The sequence below is a fragment of the Lepisma saccharinum genome, chromosome 1, assembly GCF_977018435.1.
Source record: "Lepisma saccharinum chromosome 1, izLepSacc3.1, whole genome shotgun sequence".
NCBI lineage: Eukaryota > Metazoa > Arthropoda > Insecta > Zygentoma > Lepismatidae > Lepisma > Lepisma saccharinum.
The window spans coordinates 222,371,078-222,394,275 of NC_139229.1; the positions used below are offsets into that span (position 1 = coordinate 222,371,078).

General features: G+C 38.8%; 1 protein-coding gene across 1 annotated transcript in view; it reads left to right on the forward strand.

Moving 5' to 3' along the window:
• Nucleotides 1-23,198, forward strand: part of LOC145989033 (uncharacterized) — a 67,178-nt gene that overhangs the window by 27,705 nt on the left and 16,275 nt on the right. Inside the window, exons 2-3 of the mRNA XM_083124334.1 lie at nt 3,253-3,421; nt 10,039-10,173. Of these exons, the coding sequence (XP_082980460.1) occupies nt 3,253-3,421; nt 10,039-10,173 (304 nt within the window). The remainder of the gene's footprint in view (nt 1-3,252; nt 3,422-10,038; nt 10,174-23,198) is intronic.

A 23,198-nucleotide genomic window follows, 5' to 3' on the forward strand; every position in this document is an offset into this window, starting at 1 on the left:
AGTTTCCACTGGCTTGCTGGTTTGGTGATTTGACCCTCCCCCAGGACCAAAAACCGTTCGAAACTTCTGCTAGATTTTCCCAATAGTGTACTGGCTAACACTCTCGCCATGTAGTCAAGGGGTTTCAGAATTGATTCCTGGTGAAATAAAATTGTAAAGTGGTTCGGATCCCACTTCAAACTGTAGGACCAATCATAGTTAGCTTATCTAACCTTAAAGTAGACTTAAAACAAAGTTTGTCAAACATTTTTCACGGAAAATCTGCAATTTCTATCATCAGCATAATCTTCTACCAAACAGTTACTCGTAGCTATATCTGAAACTTTTATTGTTACAAGTAATTGTAAAAAAAAAATGTAAAGATTAATTTCATGAATGTACTTAATGCATAACAGAACGTCATTGGATTATTTATTTTAAATCATTCGATTGGTTCAGTAAATTATTTAAAGAAAAATTATGGAAAACTGCTTTACGCCAGGTAATTTGCTAATACATTAAGCATAATGTTCGAAAAATACGTTTCAAGTAATTTAACTATCCTACCATGGTTCACATAATTATCACAAATAAGCTGCTTACCTGAAGACTATCAAATTTTGCAGATGAATTTAACTCAACCTTGTTCAACAACTCTCTCTCTCTCTCTCTCTCTCTCTCTCTCTCTCTCTCTCTCTCTCTCTCTCTCTCTCTCTCTCTCCACTATTAAACGTTGCATTACCGTGTCAATATAATTAAATAGTCTCTCGTGTTTACTGTGGAAGTTATTCCAATAAGTTTTGAAATTTATGTACCTGAACAACTCACACTGATTCAAGACAAAATAAACTGTGTATCTGGTTTACCTAATTTCTTTAAACCGTGCAATCAAGGACAATGGTGGTTTTGCAGATGAATTCTGCTTATAATACTTAATCCATTGTTCGGAAATTAAAACAAAGCATGGATATTTTAAAAATGTGAAAGTGACCCTAAATCTTAATTTTTGAAATGAAATGCAATGTTGTAACTTTATCCTATCCAGTGAGTGAGAAATCTAAAATTGGCATTTGCCTGCGAATTCCTACAAAATTAAGTTAGAAGGTAGAAGGTACTTTACATATTGTTCCTTAATTTTAACTATTCTGATTTACTTTTGTTTTCTATTGTGTCCCACCCGTGACACAAAAAAACAATTAATTTATCCTTTAACTCTTATAATTCCCTTTCAACTCCACTTGTTTTATATTGTGTCGCAAATACAAACAAGTTTAAATTGAATAACCTATTTATTAACGAAGAAGTGCATACAGCAACACAGCTCAACGTCTGTAGCTGTGGACGGCCATCTTGTGTAAACTGCACTGTTGCCAGCCACATCTCTCCCTCTCTCTCTCTCTTTTTACAATAAAGATTAGACATACAATAAATCTCTATAAATTTTATGTGATATAATCTTTAAGTTTTTCGGGTTTGTTTATTCTTCTACCAAATCTTGTGTAAGACTCATTTTGTACATCAATTACTATATTGTCAACTGAGTTATGTGATTCAGAATTTCTCTGTGTATCTGCATTTGTTTCAGTGTTGGTATCTTCCAACTCAGCATCAAACATATTACTACTGAATGTAGGGGTATTACAGGATTTCCTTAAATGTAACTTGTTTCGTCGAAGAAGCTGTTTTTTTTCATCTTCGACTACATAGGACCTAGGAGATACATGACTTTCTACTACTTGCCCTGGCACCCCATACCTTATCTTTGCGAATCAAACCTTTTTTATTTGAACGAAAGTTAGGTCTGTTATGTGCAGACCTATCATAATAAAATTTAGCCTTACTTTGTTTTTGTGCCAATGATTTTGTAACATTTGATTATACCTCAGGCATAATTGGAGTTCGTATTCTCCTGCTCATTAACAATTGAGCTGGTGTTACTTCTAACCCTAGAACAGGAAAATTTCTATATTCCATTATAGCCAACAGAATATCTGAGCCTGTCTCATGACATCTCCTTAACATACCTTTTGCTATACCAACTGCCCTTTCTGCCAACCCATTGGACCTAGGATACCTTGGACTACCAGTTATAAAATTAAAATTCCACTTTCTTGCAAACTTTTTACATTCATATGACATAAATGGCATATTATCACAACTACCTGTGTGATTCCATGTGTTATGAATATAACTTTTAGCTTATCAATTACCTCTAATGCTGTTTTATTTTGGAGTTTTACTACTTCGAACCATTTAGAAAAATAGTCCATAAGCACTAAATAAGATGTACCAGCAAATTCAAAAATATCTACACCTACTTTTTCAAAACGGTACTTCTGGAATTGGGTGTGATATCAACGATTCTTTGCAATTAGCTCTTTGAAACTTTTCACATGCCCTACATTTTAAGACTAAGATTTCAATGTCTGACGACAACCCTGGCCAGTAGACTATTTTTCTGGCTTTCAATTTAGCTTTTTACTAAAGATGTTTAGTTTAGCTCTTCGTCTGAGAAAGACCCTGATTCAGTGTTGAAACGTTACATGTTTAGTGTTTTTATATCTTAATAAACTGCCTTGGTCAGCATCTTAGTGTTCTTATTAATAAGTGAAGAGGTAATGTTCCACACGTGACACAATTGTTCACTTATAGCTATAAATCGTGGAAAGTATTTTAAGGATGGTTATGTTTAATCAACATTGCACAGAAAATTTAAGAAAAATATTGCTTAACTATCAGGAGAATGGTTACTTAAATCTCAAAAAGTAGTCGTCGTGTCCCACCCATGACAATGGAATGCCCCATATACGTATATTTTATTACAAATACCAACATTATAATCTCAGACTATTTAATAAAAAATATGAGCAGTAGATTCCTGGTATAGTAAACTAATATTTACATTCAAAATTTTAGAAAAAATACGTTATTGTTTAGGTAGCAGCATAGGCTAATATCTTTAGTGTTAAGCTATTATTGGAATATTACTGACCTAGTCAGTGTAAGTTGAACATCTTACACACGTGTAAACGTGGATAATTACGAATAGTTTTTCTATTTTATAATAATAATAGCATGTAACCAAGATGCAAAGAGAATTACATGATATAAATTAATATTATTTTACAAGTATTTACGTACAGAAATTGTTATTAACTCTTCTCTTGGTATTTTCCATTTTCTTTTCAGTTTCCTTTGGAAGTATTGGGAATCTGCTTTTTGGTTTCAGTTTTCTGTCACTCGCTGAATTTTTCTATCTTTGCTGTTTGGCAGTGGTTAGGAAGCTTAAGGAGAAACGAAAAGCTAGGAATGATCCTACTTCACTGCGAAGAGTTGAGAGCAAAATTGTGTTCCTTCAAAGGATGAAATGGGTCATGGATGGTCAAGAATCACAGAAGACTCCCGAAATACAATTTCTGAATGCATCTCGTTTCGAATTTAGGTAAGTTCTTGTAAGATGATATTTTTGTGTTTACCTCAACTCGCCACGATTGCACATGCCGTTCCTACAGTTGACTTGTAAATACTTATTATTTGCAGCAAATACCTTATTTCCCTTTGTGCGCCTGACGGCGGCACGCTTAGCTGCCGCTCGGACGCCAACTCCCGTCAAATCGTGTGCGATATCTCCGCTATGGAAACCGCTAGCTTCGAAATGACTTCAAGTTCTCAGAATTATTGTTACATTTACATTTAAAATAAGCACGTTAATTTTCACGGGGGATGTTGGAAATGTTGTCCTTGTGCATGCACTCGTTTTTGGCACGGTTTTAGGAAATTTGTGGGCTGATCCCGGAGATTTCTTTCAAAGTTTATACAATAACAGGCTAACGATTTGTCATAAAATGCCTTTTCTTGTTCCTTGGCCAAATAATGTAGGCGTTTATGTTTAAAACCCGTCTCGTGACATTTCTGAGTGGTATTCATCGATTGATTGATTGGGTTGGTGTTTTAAGTCCACTTTATGCACAGTAAGGCTAATCAGGATGGGACCTACAGTTTAAAGTGGGATCCGAACCACTGTGCCTCCACCGGGTATGGAACCCCTTGATCACAAGGCGACGATGTTACCACTATACCATCGGGGAGGCACAAAAGTTGTAAAGGAGAGAATACATTGGCGTGCCGTGAAATTATTTGCGCCTTATTAAATCAATATTGATTACATCTTGCAAAAAAATTGGATCCAAAAATTTCCTTCCTTGCTTCGCTCGCAATTTATCATTGTTCTCTGTAATGCATTGAAATTTACCAGAACCACTATGTGCCTGAGTGAGTGGTATTCATGTTTCACAGGTATAGTGTTCTCTTGTGACTGTCATAGTCAGAAGTGCTTCTTTCGAAGATAACAGCTTTTTCAGTGCCTAATCCATGAAAATGATGAAAAATGTTCAGCACGTTTAGTTTGATTTGATTTATTTTACTTCGCTTTTTGTGCCACTTTTGGCTAATTTGATATGATGAAATTGATGAATGAACACTCACAAACATCCATGCCCAGACCATTAATCGAACCTGGGAGCCTGCTTATTTCTGCGAGTTTTTAGTTCCTATCACTTCTCATCCTGTTCGTAAGCCTTTATTTAACCTCCTTTAGATTTGTAATAGTGATGACCGTAAGGTAAAAAGGTAAAGTGCTCCCCTGTGCCTAACACCGCGCCATGAAGGCGTATAGGGGGTGTGGGGGTAACGCCCCACACTTTCTTGATCGGGTCGGGAGTGAGGGTGGTGTGATCAGCACCACGCCCCTGACCGTCTTTACACCCAGGGTTTCCCCCAGGTACCCATGTTATTCGACGCTGGGTGGGCGCCGGGGCCGCTTCCATCGTTAGAAAAGTTCCCGGATTTGAACCGGCCGGGGATCGAACCTGGGACCTTTAGCATGGTAGTCAGCCACCGCGGCCAGTGGATAGTGTAAATAATATAAGACACTGAAAAGTCTCATATAAAAATTATGTAACATATTGAAAACAGTTAGTAATTAAACTTGCGAGAATTCTTTCAGTCTATAATGATAAAAACTTTTCTTAATGCAGATACTTTATTTCTAATATATATATATATATATAACAGGCAAATTATTGTGTGGATTTGAGCCCCCACAGGCTCATTTAAGTTGGCGCCACTGGCACTGTCCCCTATTTTTGTTTCACTAATCCACAATAATTTTTTAACGCTGTGTGTACTTGTGGCTTCATGTCAATACTGGCGTCGAAAGCGTAGGGACGGGAGGGCACGGCCGTTAATAATTGAGAAAAAATATTTTGAAAGGTGGCAGATCGGACTCTCAGAGATGCCAATTTTTACTGTAAAAAAATATTATGTTATGATAATTATTGCAAATTCATTCCTGCAACAAATACAGTTGCAATAATTAAAGTGTCAATTACAATTATAATCAAAATAAGCTCCTATCTTGTCAAAAGAGATGCTGGAAATGGTGACCTCCTGCATCCACACATTTCTGGCATCTTTCAGGAAATTTCCATTAACACGCAACAGTTCAGCTTCTGAAATTGCTTCAGTTTCTCTCCTGATATTCTCCTTCGGTTCTTCTAATGTGTGGGGTTTGTTGCATAAACTTTATTTTTCAACTTCCCTCATAGATAAAAATCGCATACGGTGAGATCAGGGGACAGTGGGGAGCACCCGGTCTTCAAGTATTTCCTTAAAGAAATCCAACGACTCCTGTGGTTTGTTGTGTGTGAGGTGGCAGAGTCTTGTTGGAAAAACCTGACTGGCATTCAATATCAATTAACTGTTCGAACAATGGTGTGAGTATGTCGTCACTGTATCTCTGTGCATGGACTCTATAACTCTGTATGCATTTACTGCGCACCAAACACCGATTTTGTGGTCATGCAAAGGAGTTTCGTGTATAAAATCGGGTTTATCTGAGCTCCAATATCTGTTATTCTGTGACGCAATATGGAACCATGCTTCGTCAGAGAAGAATATTAAACGTGTATCAATTACCCCACCATTAACATTCCCAAAATTCAAGTTCCAGAAATTTACCCGACTCTAGTTATCGCGTGGTAGTTCCTGGACAACAGTGACCTTGTACGGTTTCAGTTTTAAAAATTTGGTAGCTCGCTATGCTGTTGTTTCGGAAATTCCTGTTTCCTGTGCAAGTCGTCGGAGCGATTTTTGAGGAGTATGTTCTAATCTTTCTCCGACTTCGTCCAATTTATCCTCGGTAAGTACACACCGTTTTGCCGTTCGCTCCTTATCGAGAATAGATTCGGATTCCCTGAATTTGTTCACAAGGTTTCGCACGGTTTTTCTGTGTGGAACAGGCACACCTGGGAATTCTGTTGAAAATCGTCTACGAACGTCCCCACAAGAATTTGTAATCACATACGAATCGTACATAAAGACTTTTTGTTGTAATGTGTACGTATGTGCCATTATTAAAACTATAGCAAAACGCAAATAACACTTAACAAACATTTTACAAAACAATAGAAAATCGCAAGAACATTTGTAATACGTAACCACTTTCAAAATACGACTGAACTGAGATCGCGAAGTTACTGAAATGGAATGGGATTAAGAAATAAATCCACAAGTTATGCGCAAAGCTATGTGTTTCAGTTGTCACTCTTGCGCCGCGAGCTGTAAGGAAACAGTAAGTGCCCTTTTAGCTGTCTTGTTACCAAAGCTACACGACATTTCCTAAAAACATGCCAAAAAATGTGTGGATGCATGAGGGTAACATTTCCAACATCCCCCGTGACAGTTCACGTGCTCATTTTGAATGTAATTGTAACCATGATTCTGAGAGCTTGAAGACATTTCGAAGCTAGCGGTTTCCATAGCGGAGATATCGATTTGATGATAGTTGGCGTCCGGGCGGCCGCCAAGCGTGCCGCCGTCAGGCGCACAAAGGGAAAAGAAGGATCCTGTATTATTTTGTAAAGTTGAATTAAATCTAAAATAAGCTGATATTTTGTGCGATATTTTATAATGACTTATGGAATCGACTATATTTATCCATTTGGTGAGAATTTTCTGAAATCATATACAGGGTGTCCGGAGTTGGAGTGACAGGTTTTAAAAGTGTGTTATTTTAATACGGTAAGGAGTAGCTAGAAACAAAACACACATTTTGAAGGCAAACTCGAAAAGTTCTATTGGAAACAGTTACAGTTCAGTATAGCTTCCATTAGCTCTGTTTGTTGCATGGAGAATGTCCAGCCTGTAGCATCTGAGGGGCTACAGATGCAAGAGCATTCCAAATACAGTCCTACAGTTCTTCTAGGTCATTTATCGTTTTTTACCAGAATACGCCCGCATGTACCCCCAAAGAAAGAAGTCGGGGGGGATAATATCAATATTCTGCAGAATGTCAATGGCAAATTAATGTCTTTTCGGGTTGTCACCTGGCTTCTGTGTCCTCGTTGGCTGCCATGTGGCTGGGGGTTTTCTGCGTTGCCACGTTCGTACAATCAGGCGGACAGGTTAATCAGCTGTTGGCAAGCTCGGAAAAAATAAAACGTCATGCGAAATTAAGCACGTACGTATCAGTATGCTAATATATGTTATTTCCGTCGTAAAGTGATAAATTAACGAATCTAGAAGTTTGAATCTGAAGTTTCTTGTAGGTTAACGTTAACTTCCCGTGTGAATTTTACTTTCTGGCAAGCATGAAACATTTTCTCTTCCTGCTCTACACAGCAACCGAAAACCTTCAATGAAAGAACCTCTGTTGTGTTTTTATTATGGTACATTGCAAGCATCAGCTACCGGAATCTGTTTACTTGTGTTGTATCATATCACAATTACCTACAAAAGAAAATGCGTCTTGTTTTATGAACAGCTGTGGCAAATTGTTCTCCTTTGATTTCATGCCGCCTCTCTGTGCCTTCTTTGTCACGCCGCGGCTTTCGTCTTTTTCGCAACTCGATACCGACAACAGTTATGCCCATCTATTGTTTTTGTATACGAAACTCGCCCTTTGTTTTGTAAGGACATGGAATTTATACATCTGGGACATTGTTGAAGCTTCAGAACGTACAAATGAAATGTATTTCTTGAAAATTAGGCCGAATTACGTATAAACACATTACCTACAACTCTCCAAACAACTCTTACAAAAACACACCCAAACGCCCGCTTACACACAAAAGTATTCAATACCGAAATCGGACTGAATATTTAAAAAAAAATAAAACGCACTTCACTCAGCCAAAAGCTCTACGTCTATTAACGTTGTTCCTTCAAATATGAACAGAGTCGGAATGAGAACAATGGGAGTGTCCTGTTGTTGACTGTTTAACCACATGCTTAATCCTACACGTGTTTCTGTGGGCTCGCGAAAATCCTGAAGTAGGTCAATCCGGCAACAGCCCGTCGCTAAAGTCCGCGCGTTCATTATATCCCCAGCGGTTAACAAAGGGAACGGTGCTCTTTGTTAAAAGAAACACCCAAGCGGGCGGTTTTCTTTTGAAGAAACTGGAGTAGGAAAGCGATGTTGCCAAATTGAAGGAAAGGGTAAAGAAAAAGAAAGAGAAACAAACAAATTAAAGAATATGTAAAGAGAAAAGAAATACAGATAAAGATTAAAAAGGACAATATTAATAAAGATAGGAAAGAGGCATATTATAAATCCTCATATTTACACATATTTACTCGAAAAATATATTATCCTCGTGCTGACAGCGACTTCAAAATACAGTTGCAAGTACCAATGTCCCACCCTTTTTTGACGACGTCGTGAGTGTCGAACCAAGTTTCATCTAAATAAACGATCTGGCAGCCTTCTGATCTCAACTTGTTGAGTTTGTGAAGGTAACGATACCGCCAAGCAACAATTCTTGTCGACTCCATTATTGCATTTCTTTTCATCAGCTGACGAAAAGAGAAACCAAGTTTCTTCAGAAGCTCACGAAGCGTGGTTTGTTTGTAAGGAAAGTCTGATATTAGTTTCAGTTGTGTTAATAATTCACAGACACTTGGTGCACGTCCTTTAGAAAAATAATTGTAAATCTCTCTCCTAACAAAATCGCAAACAAACTCGTCCACTTTATGAATTTTTTTCTGTTTATTACCAGGCTTCTTTGGTACAACTGGGCCTCTTTCTCTGATCTTTCGCACTGTTTTACTGTAAAATTTCAAAATATTTGCTGTCTCCGATATTGGTCCTCTTCCTGAATTATTCCTGGAGACATATTCGTGCACACTGCATACAAATTCTTGAGCTTGTTTGTTCAGAATTCTCTTTCTTTTCCTCAGCACTCTAGAACTGCCGCTGCTAGTACTTGGCTGGGGGTCACTTTCGTCAGTTAAATTCTCCTCCGCAACAGCGTTTGCTAAAGGAACCTGGTTTGCAACCCACGGTCTCCACATGCTAATAACAAAACCAAAATCTAATATAAAAACTAAAAGCACAACACTATAACAAAGCAACAACACAGCACCATAACACAACAAAGAAATAACACAACACAACACAACACAACTAGTTAAGAAAATCAACCCCGCACGTGGTTATGGCGCAAAAATAACGAGAGGCTCACGCACCCGCCTGCTCCGCCTTGCAACTACAAGAAATGTAAAGAAAATGTGGCAACAACGTCTGAGTGCACGCGCTTATCGGAAGCGGTCTGGCTATTGTTGGCTATTGTTTCCAGTGTTAAGTTTTATCAAAAGGTTGCCGATGGGGATATAATGAACGCGCGGACTTTACCAGATCGGGTGGTTCCACGCCGGTTGCTAGCGCGTCCCGACTTTAGTATGTATACAAACGCAACCTCTTGTGCACGATCCGTGGTGAATGGGCCTTTGAATTCCTAGCTGCCTGCTCGTGTCCCGTTTTCACTTCAATAGGCTATGCCTGCTTTTTCCTGCACCGATGCCATTTTTGTTTGAGCGACACTAGCGCCGCCACTGCTTGTGGTACGTGTGTGGCAATTTGCTGAACTAAACTCACAAAGGTAGTATTGCCTTTGAAATGGTTTGCTAACAAAAGGGTCGGTTTGTTGAAATGTAAAAACTATTTAAAATATCTCAGTTACAATCTGGACACCCTGTATATTATTTTTTATAATTTTTTAGGTCTTCAAAGACGAACACATTTTGGGCATTTCGGAAGATTTCCTCAGTGGCGCATCAGTCACTGAAAGAGTATACAGCATGCTCATCCCTGCATGGAGTGAGACACGTGAGAGAAGCTCCACACTTTATACTCAAGTAAGTTTACCAATGTTTCTACTGAGCAAGTAAATATTATACATTACTAATACGTATATTATAATATAATTATTCCCATGTATGTTTGTTAAATATACCGAGTTTTCCCTTCATTTGAACTAGACTGCAATCACCAGCCTTCGCAGCAGCGTGTACTGCTTCGCCCTGCTACTCGATTTCTCCCATACTCTGCCACTATGCGCGACCTTGCTCCAGAGATAACCGAGACAGAATATAGTAAATTGTATTTTGAAAGACGTCACTTAAAGAGCAACATATTGAAAACAATTGCTCTTTCTCTTTGGACGACATCCAAGGCGGAAAGTTGACTTGCTTGGCGGAGGGGTGAGACGACAGGGTCTCGGGTTCGAATCTCGATTCAGATATGAATGTTTGTGTTCAAAAATAAAAGCTGAAAAATAACTGACTGTATATTCTCATTTCTGAGGAAACACACATCTTAATTGATGTGCCACATAACCCCCTGTCCATTTAAAAATCTGGAGGTAATTCCAAGATGGCGGTTATCTTGAAAGCCGCCATCTGGTGTGCCCTACCCCTCAGGATGACCAGACACACACATTCAAAAAAGAGGACACAGCAGTTGAAAAAGGAGGTCAAAGTCACAAAAAAAGAGGACACCGAAAAAAATGGCAACACATTTTGCCATTACTCATAACTTAATCAATAAAAAAAAATACCAACACTACTCACAGATAATTCTGATGATTTTTTCAATTAATGCCTCCTACTTTTAAGCAACGAAAGCAATCTCCTAATCTATTGTTTCACATGGCAATCATAACTAAAATATCTATAGATTGAAGCACAGAATGTTACTCTTTTTTCCAATTCTTGGATATTAGAATGCAATAACCCCATATGTGAATGCAAATGTAACAAGTAATCTTGACTTTAACTTATTTCCAAAAGCCTAATTTAAATTTTAGGTAGTTTAGACTGTGTCAGGAAATATGATTATAATGGCACGAACATTTTTGCACTTTTTGGACAGCAGCGGAAAGTGACAGTTACCTTACACTTTACGTCATATTTGTTTCTTCCATCTTTTAAAAGCTGAATATTTTCTTGCAAGATCATTGATGAATTTACACTTTCGCTTCGTTATTTCATAAAATAATCAAAATTCTCACTACGCGTTTCTGTATCGCGTATATTTGACTCTAAAATGAACTGGCCGACCTCTGTGGCAGAGTGGTTAGCACACCGTGCCACAATGCCAGAGGTCCCGGGTTCGAATCCCAGCCTGAGCATGAGTGTTCTTCGTGAGTGTCTCTTCATCAAAATCATCATATCATCGCTCATCCTCATCTTTGCGAATAGCCAAAAGAGGCAGAAATGCGAATTAAAATAAACCATATCAATCAATTGAAAATGAACTGCTCAGATTACATGTGTTTCAGAAGTCTCAGATTGCACAATTTTATTCGATCCAACTTCCGTATTGTTTCATTGAAAAAAGGTTCCTGGACCGTATTTAAATTGATCCGGGAAAAAGGTTCCTGGACCGAATTGAAATATTTCACAGATAAACAGGATCTTTACCTTCCAGAACCCATTCACGCATGCTGATTTTCTCTCCGGGACCAGAATTAAATTTATTTAAAATTCCTGGACCTTTAGCAACCCTGCTAATGACTAGGATTGTGCGGGACAGAACATTTTTTGTTCGGGACGTGAGAGAATCTCGATTTTCGGACCAAGCCGGGAAATTTTCGGGACCAGGAAATGTTTAAAAATTTCCCGACGCTCTGGAAATCACGAATTTTACGTCACTGTCTATTATTTTATTATTATTATTATTATTATTATTTTTACAATTTCCGAGAAATGTCAAGACACTTGCAATGCAGAAAACTTCAAGAATTAACCACTTTTAAAAATGACCATTTGAAAGTTCCTGACTGCTCGGGACCCTGGAAAGTCTGGAAATCCTTCCCCGAAGTCGGGATCGGGACCAGAGATGTCCAGCCTCCGGAGGCTGGGGCTCATGAGGCCCAGACTCAGCCTCAGCCTCCACGACCATTGTGAAGCTGAGGCAGAGTTGGAGTTCCGAGGCTGAGGCCATGTGAGGACCTTCATCTCGGAGGCCGAAGTCAAATGGCCATCGGGACGGTAAATTCTTTTTATTCTTTTTACCGCTCTCGGTACCGGCTATTCTGGACTCAGTCGGGAAAATGATCGTGTTCAACTCCAAGATGCTAGGTGAGCATTGCTCGAATACTTAACGCGCCCCAAGTGATATGATGATCGTCATGTGTGGAAGCATTCTTGATGTAGTACATGTGCTATGGTCGATGCTATACTCTTTCCAAAAACGGAGGACATTTACCGATTTCTAAATAATCCGCCCGTACGCCGGACACACACCGAAAAAGGAGGACATGTCCGGATAAAAGAGGACGTCTGGTCACATATCGGAAGTTTAATCGTTCTCCGTCACACCGTTTACAAATTAAAAGGGTGGTGCTGGACTTTTGCCTCACCCTGTACTTACAGTGAGCTGAAAGTCAGCATTATCGAACGCTTCAACCGAACATTAAAGAACAGCGTGTGGAAGCAATTTGCGTTGCCCGATCTTATCGAGCATATAACACAGTACACAGAGCCACACGCATGAAGCCCTCCGAAGGTGAATAAAAGCAACGGAAAGCATTTATTATCCACCGTATACTCTCCTCGCTATCAACCCACAACCAAGAAGACGAAATATTAAATAGGTGATCACGTAAGAATCGGTAAATTTAAATGCACGTTCGAGCAAGCATTTACTAAAAACTGAAGTATAGAAACTTTTACTATAGTTCAAATTTTACCTGACACTATATATCTTGTCCAGTCTTACGGCGGGCGCTCTACATGCTTGCAAGGGAAGTGGGGAGCGGGGAAGCGACCAATCCAGAGCGATAAGAAACGCAGATCCCCAGTTCCCTTTCCAGCACGAGGGCCGCCCGCCGTTAGAGTAGACAAGAGCTATAGTATATCATCAAAGATAAACAGGGTGAGATATTAGAAGGACGGTCCTCACCGATGAGATTAGACAAAGGTGAAAGGAAAGTGGAGTAAAAAACAATATTATAAAAACGAAAATTCATGACAGATGTACTATTTACATTACTCGTTATCATCTGACCTGCTTGCATGAATAATGCTGCAAATGTTCAGTACTTATGTCAATGAAATACCGAAATATATTTTCGGCACATTTTAAAAAATATTTTATGTCAGTAACAATCTTTTTCGACGCTCATAATGAAGAAACCTTTTATCACAATATTTCTCGACTCTTCGGGATTCCAAAAATCTGGAAATGATTACCCAAAATCGGGACAGGATATTTTTCGCATCCCAGTTCATGAACGTTTTGAATGGAAACTGGCGTAGTTTTCTTTAGCTAAATTGTTATTACATGAGTTGGTTTAAAGTTTATGAAAGCTTTCATTACAACACAGTGCGGAAAGTTGTTAACACGACATTCTCCATTGCATGTAACAAATTGAGAACGTTTTGATTTAAATATTCCAATGCCAACAGTTGATGGACTGATTGATTTGCTTTATTTCACTTCGCTTCTTGTGCCACTTTTAACTCATTTGCGAAGATGAGGGTGAATGATGATATGATGAATTTGATGGATGGACACACACTCAAACATCCATGCCAAGGCCAGGATTCAAACCTGGGACCCCTGGTGTCGTAGCGCAATGTGCTAACCACTCCGCCACGGGGGCCGGCTATCAAATGTCAACGAAGTGAACAATGAAAGCTAAACTTACATGGTTCATGCTTTACTTTAATTCCTACTATTTTGAACATATTCCAGGGCAGTTTAAACCCCGTAATCGCTGTTGTTTTATTATTTTTCTGATCGAAGAAACACGTTTCGTTAGGAAATTCTTTAGTACACACAGAACTCAAAGTGCATTAAGTAAATTTGAATGTACTTTCGGTGCATCAATTAACATGCAAACGTGTAATTTTGGTTATTTTGCGTTATATTATAGTGCCTGATCTGTTCAATTGTATATTTAGTACACCATATGCTAGAGTATGTGATCAAAGTGCCCTTGATGCATTTCCATGTGTACTTTGGTGCACCAAAAGTGCATTATTAGCAGTTTGTTCTCTTTAAAGTGTTACTGTTAAAGTTAAAAAAATGGCATATTTGTGTCCATTGCCATACACTCATTGACAAAAAAAGTTAAGCACCCAAAAGGAAGAGCTCTTGTAGAGCTACAAATGGTTCATATATATTGAAGTATTGTCATTCTATTGTTGATATAAAAATCCATATTTACAGCCCCCGCAGGGGGGTGTTCGTCAAAATTTGGTAGGGTGTCGGGGGGTGTTAGGGATGTGTGAATAAATCACTGTGCATGAGTGATGCTTTGTATCCATCCTTCACCTGTTTAATTTAATCAATGTTCATCGTCATGGCAGAAGTTAGGTAAAGTGATGGAAGAGCAACGCTCTTAAAAAAAAACCTCTAAGTGCATCTGCAGTGCACTGTGAAATCAGGAGTCTAGAGTTTTCTGTTCACGATTGTCCTTCGTGACTTCCATAAGCTCATTAGCTACTTATTGCGATTAAATCCATACATCTAGAAAAAGTGTACTATGTTACCAGTTTATCTCCTCTAATATGTTGAATTTATGCCACTGGTAACATAGTACACTTTTTTTTTAGTTTCTTCAATAACATTCATTTGGCTTTTTGAGCTCTGGGATACATTTTTCATTCCAAATTATTTCATTATTCAATGCAGAGTACAACATATAGGAACAAGAATGCGCGCTCATCACGGGATCGAATCCCGGCCCAGATTGTTCTTTGTGAGGTCCCTTCATCAATTTCATCATATCATCATCATCACTCATCCTGATTTTTGCGATAACCAAATGGGGCAGAAAAGCGAAGTAAAATAAACCAAACCAAACCAACAACAACAATATGAACGCGCGATCCCCTTGCCCAAACATATACGTCCGTATTTACAACTGTTTAGTTTACCCATTTTTTTTATTGGAGGGCAAGAGATTAGTATATTTAAATAAAATACTACTAAAAGGAGAGCAAGAGGGAGCCTGAGCAAATATTTGTTATTTAATCATTATATATTCCATATTTGGAAAAAATGAAAGCATATCATTATTGTCTGCACATAATACGTTTCAATTCGTAAATAATAAAACTACATCCCATATTATACATATTGTACAACGTGAAAAAAGTTGTGGTGAAATACAGAGAACATAAGTACTGTAGACAATTTTCCCCTGAATTCTTTAGAGGATTTACAAAGAAACCGAAGGGAAACCAATCACCTATCTGTCCTATAGGATATAGACTAGGGGACCTGAAAGCACGTGCTTTCAACAATCGCAGCGGAGGTGGAGGGGGCAAGGGTGTAGAGGCAGAAATCTTCCCTTTCCCTCGGGCCGTCGTTTCTACCTGAAATTGGTGAGCCGGAGGAAGGGCGAGCTAGGCCAGATTTACCCGCGCGGATCGCACCGAGGGACGAGAAGCGAGTGAAAAAAAGGGTTTCATATGCACTGTGTTTTTAACAAGACAATACATATTGTGATTTTTTAAAAAATAGCGTGTGAGATTGATTGATCTATCTCTGCTAGACTAGCTACTCCTCAGCGCACGTCACTGCATGATGTCCACCTAGGCTCCTCCTATTTTTCTCCGTCTCACCCACTTTACCTCTGCAATAACTGGAAAATGCTTTGTGCTGAAGTTAACACATTCCTTAATGTTCCCTGCCTGTTACATAGCTAAGCGTAACTCGAAAATGAAAATTAGAGATACGCTACGATTGCAATAGAGTCACATAACCTGTCAACAGGCGCAGTTTCATATCATTTCCATCACTCCTTCTAGGTGCTTCTTCATTTTTTTGTCAATGGGTGTATTTTGGATTCTGTGTGTATAATGTAAATTTTAAATAGGTACCTAATGACTTAGTTTCTTCTCAATGTGTATGTAATTAATTGTAAATATCGTGGAATGTCTGTCGGTGCAAGTCATGAGTGTCGCAACTCAAAGGTGATGAGAAGGAAATTCCACTGGCCAGTGAGGGACGTGTGATTGGGGAATACGGACAGAACAAAAAGAGACGGCAGAAATCGGTAGAGGTAGCCCAGTCAATTGAAGGACAAAAAAAGGCCAATGTCGGGAATAATTCCGTAAAAGCTGAATTTTCGTCAGTTGTTAGAACACTACTAGTGGTGTAAACTCCTAAAAGTCCCCGCCCCTCCTCGCGGTGCTTCCCCCCCCCCAGCGCCCCCCTATACATCAATTTCGCAGACTCCCAGTAATTGACATATATACCCGTAACCAATAATCGTAGACAGGTAGTCTTTTCTTAGGCTTAATCCTCATTAGATGGGCTACAGAAAAGGTTCTATTTAATTTTTTGATAATGTTGGTGGTTTTGCAGTCATTTAAAAAGTAATCTTTAAGAAATGATTTTTTTCTAGTACATTCTAAAGTTCTTGCCTTCTAACTTTTAGCAAATTAAATGACAAGAAATTTTTTCCAATAAAAGTTGTAGCCTAATTTATAAGCTTTAAAACAATGTAAGTTCTAATATATTTTAATGAAGGATGCGCCATAAAATGTGTCTCCAAATGGAGGACAGCGCCAAAAAAAGTGTCTTTATCACAGTCCGGCGGTTAAGTCCGGAATCATTGACTTTTCGACAAAAGCAAGAGATTTGGTAGAATTAATTGTCATACCATTTAAGACATGTTCAGTCGAGTAGCGAATCCCCATCTGCGTTCTGATGGCTGCCATCTTGAAAAGAGTCCGCCATATTGGATATTTTTGATTTTATATATCTCGGTACCGCTGGCACCTCTCAACTTCCCGATTTTTCAGAAATGCTCCAAATAGTGTAAACTTTCAAAATATATAAATAAATCTATTATTGAAAAATAAAAATGTAGTTTTGTAGAAAAACTCACTATAATACTTTGTGAATAGCTGCGAGTTAGAGGTCTTAATCATTCTCGAATTAAACAATAGTATTTTATATTTGGTAAGGTTACGAACTGTTTGTTTGAAGACTTTAGACGAACGTAATCCTTAAAATACTATCTTTAATAAAATACTAAATTTATCTGAAATAACATTTTTAAGAGAAATGCAATTTATATACAACCCAATTTGATTTCTGAAAGTAGAACTAATTTAAATTCTCTTAAATTGTTTTATTATTTGAAAGAAAGAAACATTAATTGTAATTGATGGTACGAAAATACACTGAAATTTGTTTTACTAAATATTTTGTAATGAATTTCTCATGGGCCTCCCCGATGGCGCAGTGGTAGCGTCGGCGCCTTGTAATCAAGGGGTCCCGGGTTCGATACCCGGTGGAGGCACAAGTGGTTCGGATCCCACTTTAAACTGTAGGTCCAGTCCCGATTAGCCTTACTGTGCATAAAGTGGACTTAAAACACCAAATCAATCCAATGTAATGAATTTCTCATTACATCGGTTCCCTTTTTGATCAGGTCTTCAGTTCAAATCCTACATTTTAACAATGTAGTATAGGCAAGATTTCCCATTCAACACCAAACACATATACACTATCCCGGGAATCTATGGAGCAATGCTGCGTATAGCGGTAGAGAAGGGGAGAAACGAGTTTGGCGGAGCAAACCAGTACACGCCGATGCAAACAGCTAGTAACTGGAGACCCTTTTCCCCCTCCACGCAATTCAGTTTCCTCTCAAGCATTGTTCGACCCCCTCTTGGGAAGAGACTTACTTTCGTTCTCTTGCTCCACATATTGCCTGGACAGAGTATAGTACCTGGTTGTAATGGTCTTGAGCGTGAAAAACTCACTGCATATTGCAAAGAGTTTTGATGTATAAATAGGAGTATATTTCATGAAGGCTCTTTCCTAGGTGAACAATGTGAAATTCTGTCTTAATTTAAGTTGGCACACAAAGTTTTGGGTTTTTTAGTTCCTTGTTTGCGCTAGTCTTCAAAATTTAGTTATATTGAGTCAGACACTGTGTTACAATTGACAAGGTATACATCCTTATGGAGTTTATAGAGTATACACGTTCTAAGCTGATGGACACGTGTTGTTTTCCTGCTATGTGAAGCATTACTAAATGAATCCCTTGTACAAATAAGAAGTGATTTTGGTTTGCTCCAGAGTTTATATCTAGGCTCCTCCAGTAAGAACATGCCGTGCATTTTAAGACGGTTGTTGGATCGAGATATAAAAGACTCGCTGCTAATATCCTTTTGACTATATTCTCAAGAACATGTGCACAACAGGGTAAAAAACATGACAACCTTCATACTTTTTCTGCCCGGGATGACAGTAGTATAACACAACATAGAACAAACAAAGTACTGCACAGGCTATTGCCCAGAATACAGAGTAAACAATATTGCCAGGTGCCAACTCACATAATATCTAACATCCTCCCACCTGAGTTGGCATATCAAACAATAAAATTTTCTTAGGTAATTTTATCTCTCTCCCACTACGTGTGGTACAAGGTTTGGTTTCATTGGGAGGGAGAACGTCTGTCTGATGTTTCTTTTTGGTTTGTGGCTTAAGTAATGAACTCTTCATTGCTTCACTCTCCACTGCAGTCACCTCCAATGGATACAATTTCTTGAAGGAAAAATCTGCTGGATTCATTTCACTGGGTACATATTTTCATGCACTGGGATCAGAGAGTTTTCTAATTTCTTTAACTCTGTTCCCAACAAATACTCCCCAAACTCCTTCTCGTCGAATCCAAGTCAGCACCGTAGAAGAATTAGTCCAAAAGATAATGGAGTTATCTTTTAAATCCAAATGTTCTCGAATCCTGGTTGCTAGCCTTGCTCCCACCATCGCGGCAAGCAATTCTAGCAGAGGAATTGTACTATTCTTTGGAGCCACTCGTGCCTTTGCCTCAATCAATTGTACGCTAACATCTCCCCTCGTGTCAACTCTCATGAAAACTCCTGATGCATATGCCACTTTGCTAGCATCACAGAACACGTGAATGCTCATACAGTTAAATTCATTGGATTCATAATTCCAGCCCATGAAACTTCTGGGTATCCTTACCTCTTTTAGCATCGGTAATTCTCGTACCCAGTTTAAAAACTGTGTTCTTATTTCTTCAGTAACTTGCTCATCCCATCCAAGCCCCTCTGCCCAAGTCTGCTGAAGTAACAATTTTGGTAGAAGAGTCACGGAACAAGTAAAACCTATAGGATCAAATATACGGTGTGCTACAGATAATATCACACGTTTCGAAACTTTCTTGAGCTCAACATCTTCAATATCCAAATTAACTGTAAATGTATCGCCTTGAGGATTCCAACTGAGTCCTAACACTGAAGTAGGGCTAATGTCCTCATCAACCATTTGAGGGAATGAATACTCCCACCCTCTAAGGTCAAAACCTGCTTCAGCCATAACTGCACGCGATTCTCTTATAAATTTATGGAGTTTTTCATGATTGTCTTCACTGGTGGCACAATTGTCCACATAAAAGGAACCTCGTAATTTTAAAATGGTATCTTCTGTATAAGCTAAATCTTCCTTCCCGAAATGACAACTCTGCAATCCTTGATCCAAATGATGTTCAATAACAGCCCAACAGAAATGGACTGCTCGTAACAACATACACTACACTAGTATGTCTGAATTCTTGAACCGTTCCAGTATTAATATCGTGCCACCAGAGAAATCTCAGGTAGTCTCTATCTTTAGGGTGTACAGCAATTTGTAAAAAAAAGCCCATTTAATATCTGCTATAACTCCTATTTTTCTTTTCCGAAAATGTAGTAAAATATCAGCAATAAGAGCAATCAAGTTGAGTCCAGGTTCTAAGCATTGGTTCAAAGACGGGTGTCGTTTTACTTTAGCAGAAGCGTCAAACACTGGTCTAATTTTTATCGTGTTACTGCTCTCTTTCACTACATGTCGATGGGGTAAGTAATGGCCGAAGTTCTCTGCTTCATCCTCTGGAACCACCTCAATGACTCCCTCGGACAACCATTCCTGTAGCACTTCATCGTAACTCTGTAACAGATGTTCTTGTTTCAACTTCTGTGTAGTTGACCGAAGTCGTTTTTGTGCTAGTTCTTTATTGGTGGGGAAAGGCGAACAATCTTCCTTCCATGGTAACTGTACTTCATATCTTCCTTCAGCATTGAATGTCAGTGTCTGCAAAAATTGTTCTTTGACAGCCCTTGTGTGTTCTTCGGCAGACTTCTTGGCAATGGGATCCTTGATTCCTATGGTATCCAGTTCCCACAGATCAGCTACGGCTTCACTAACATATAAATTCGATACCAACAAAGCTGTATCTGATTTTCTGTTTTCACCTGAAACTTTACCCATAAGTGTCCCAGCTGAGTTTCCACAGCCACTAAACCACACTTTAATTTTACAACATGGCCAGTCAGTAATTTACCACAAACATCCGCACCAATAAGAATTTCAACTGGACCTTTCTTCTTACTTGTATCTGTTAACCTTATTTGACTTTTGTTCAGCTCATTTAACCAAACACCTGGTATTACATAAGTAATCTCACCACATATTGTATCTTGATCAAGAACATCAAGTGTGCAAATATATTTTCTCTCAATGCTACATACCTCAATATTATAAACATTATGATTACAAGGACTAGACATGGTACCACCAAATAGCAAATGTATCAACCTTTGTTTGTCAATGGAGTTATAACCCATATCTGTTACAAGAGATTTGCATATATACGATTTTTGTGAACCTGTGTCAATAAGAACTCTCACATTCCTGCTCTTATTGTAGTTACCTTTCAAATCTACTACCAATGTCTGCATGAATACATGCGGATTCTCAAGTTGGTTTATCAGTGTATTGTTTACCTCAGCATTTGATTCTTTGCCTTCAGAATAATGGTCAGAATCATTATCTCTGTCTGAAATATTAAGACACATCTATACAACATGCTTTTTCTTGCAAACAATACATTTCAAATTGGCCTTGCACTTCTTCGAAAAATGATCAAATTTTAAACATGCAAAACAATGCTTTTTATCTTTTTAGAACCTTCTGTCTTTCAGAGAGAGACATTTTCTGGGCTTTAAAGCAATCATATGAACTGTGCTTACCACCACAGAACACACAACTTTTCTCCCTACCACCATTGACACTCAAAAAATCTGTCGCACTGGGGACAATAGGCTAACGCGGTGGAGAACACCTTTTCTTCCGAACTTTCACTGCTGCACCATCCAATTCAAACCCAGCTGCTGCATGGTTGATTCGTTCTTCTCCTTCCACTTCAGCTCGCAGGAATGACATCAAGGACTGAATTCTTCCGGTCGGTGTTGTCTCATTATTTTCCTCAGCAGCAGACAATGTTCTTCTCTGCCACACACGCATCAAATCCTCTGGGAGACTGGACTCCACCAATGGAAACAGCATTGCTGCATATTTATCGCTGGTAACACCCATCGATTCTAATGCTCGAAGTTGGGACTCCAGTGTGTCATACAAAGTAAGCAAATTTTTTCTTGGCTGTTCAACACCTTTTGTAACACCAATTTTAGCAGTTCACGCACGTACACTTCCACGAGCATATCATCGCGACCGAAACGTGATTTCATGGACTGCACAACTTTCGGGTAATTTTCGTTTGTTGGTGGAAAACTGTTCACAAGCTGGCGCGCGCGAGAACCTTCAATTGTCGCTTGTATCAAATACTGGAATTTGTCCTCTGCAGGAATTGTATCATCTTCATCGATCTTCTTGAATTGTCCCCAAAAATGTAACCACTCTTTCAAGTCCCCTCCAAATTTCTTCAGTTCGATTTTAGGTAACTTGAATCTTCGATTCTTTACTTCCGAAGACGACTCGCCTTGACAGCAGTTTCCTTCCGACAACTTCAAAATGTTCGACACTTCAATATGTCGCTTGTTGAACAAACACTGATAATCATCTGACAATGACTGTTCTTTCTCTAACTCATTTTCACTAGCACCCGATTCCAACATCAAATCAAAAACAGTTATTTCAGCAGCATGCAGATCACTTACCTTATTTTCAAGCAACTGGATATTTGCTTGAATAACATTCCTGTCCGGAGTTTGCATCGCTAACTCATTTGCAATCTTCTCCGAAACACGCGTAAAAGCTGACCTAGCCACTGCACGGCTTTCCTTGAGACGATCAATGTCCGTTGACATTTTTTCCGATATTTGCACTTAGTTTTTCTCCGGTCCAACACAGATAGAACAGACACGTCCTGTCACGGTCGTCAATAAATGTTGGATCGAGATATAAACGACTCGCTGCTAATATCCTTTTGACTATATTCTCAAGAACATGTGCACAACAGGGTAAAAAAACATGACAACCTTCATACTTTTTCTGCCCGGGATGACAGTAGTACAGCGCCTTGAATAACGTAGTGTGGAAAACGGCACAGTTCTGCGCGCTCTGGCTGGTTCCACTCGAAAATGATCCGCTAGAGGCGCTGGTGTTGAACCCGGTGCTTGGTATTCGTCTGCTTATAATGGAAGTAAATGGAGTTTTCGCTGCAACGTCTGATTCTTTTACATGAAGCATTTCTATGAATGTGATAATTGCTATGATATTTGGTACAGTGGTCGCGAAGATATTAACGAACATTCTAGACAGTCGACCACGTCCTGTTATCGTCATACTTTCGTTAATAATACGGGAGAAAAAATACGCGTGGAAAGCTCTTGGCAACTACATTTTTGTGTATGAATTAGGTTCATTATTATTATTATCATCATCATCATTTCTTTTAAAGATATACACACTGAAGCATTTGTATTTTGGATATTTACTGTCTCTTTTCTTAAATTTAAACTTAACGCGGCGATGATGATAATGATGATTCCATGAAACGACAAGGGGAACCCCACAAAACTTGCTTAGTGCCATCGACATGAATGTAAGGAAACTTTCAAACCAATGGGACAAGCGATACGGGATGTTCACACTGTCACAC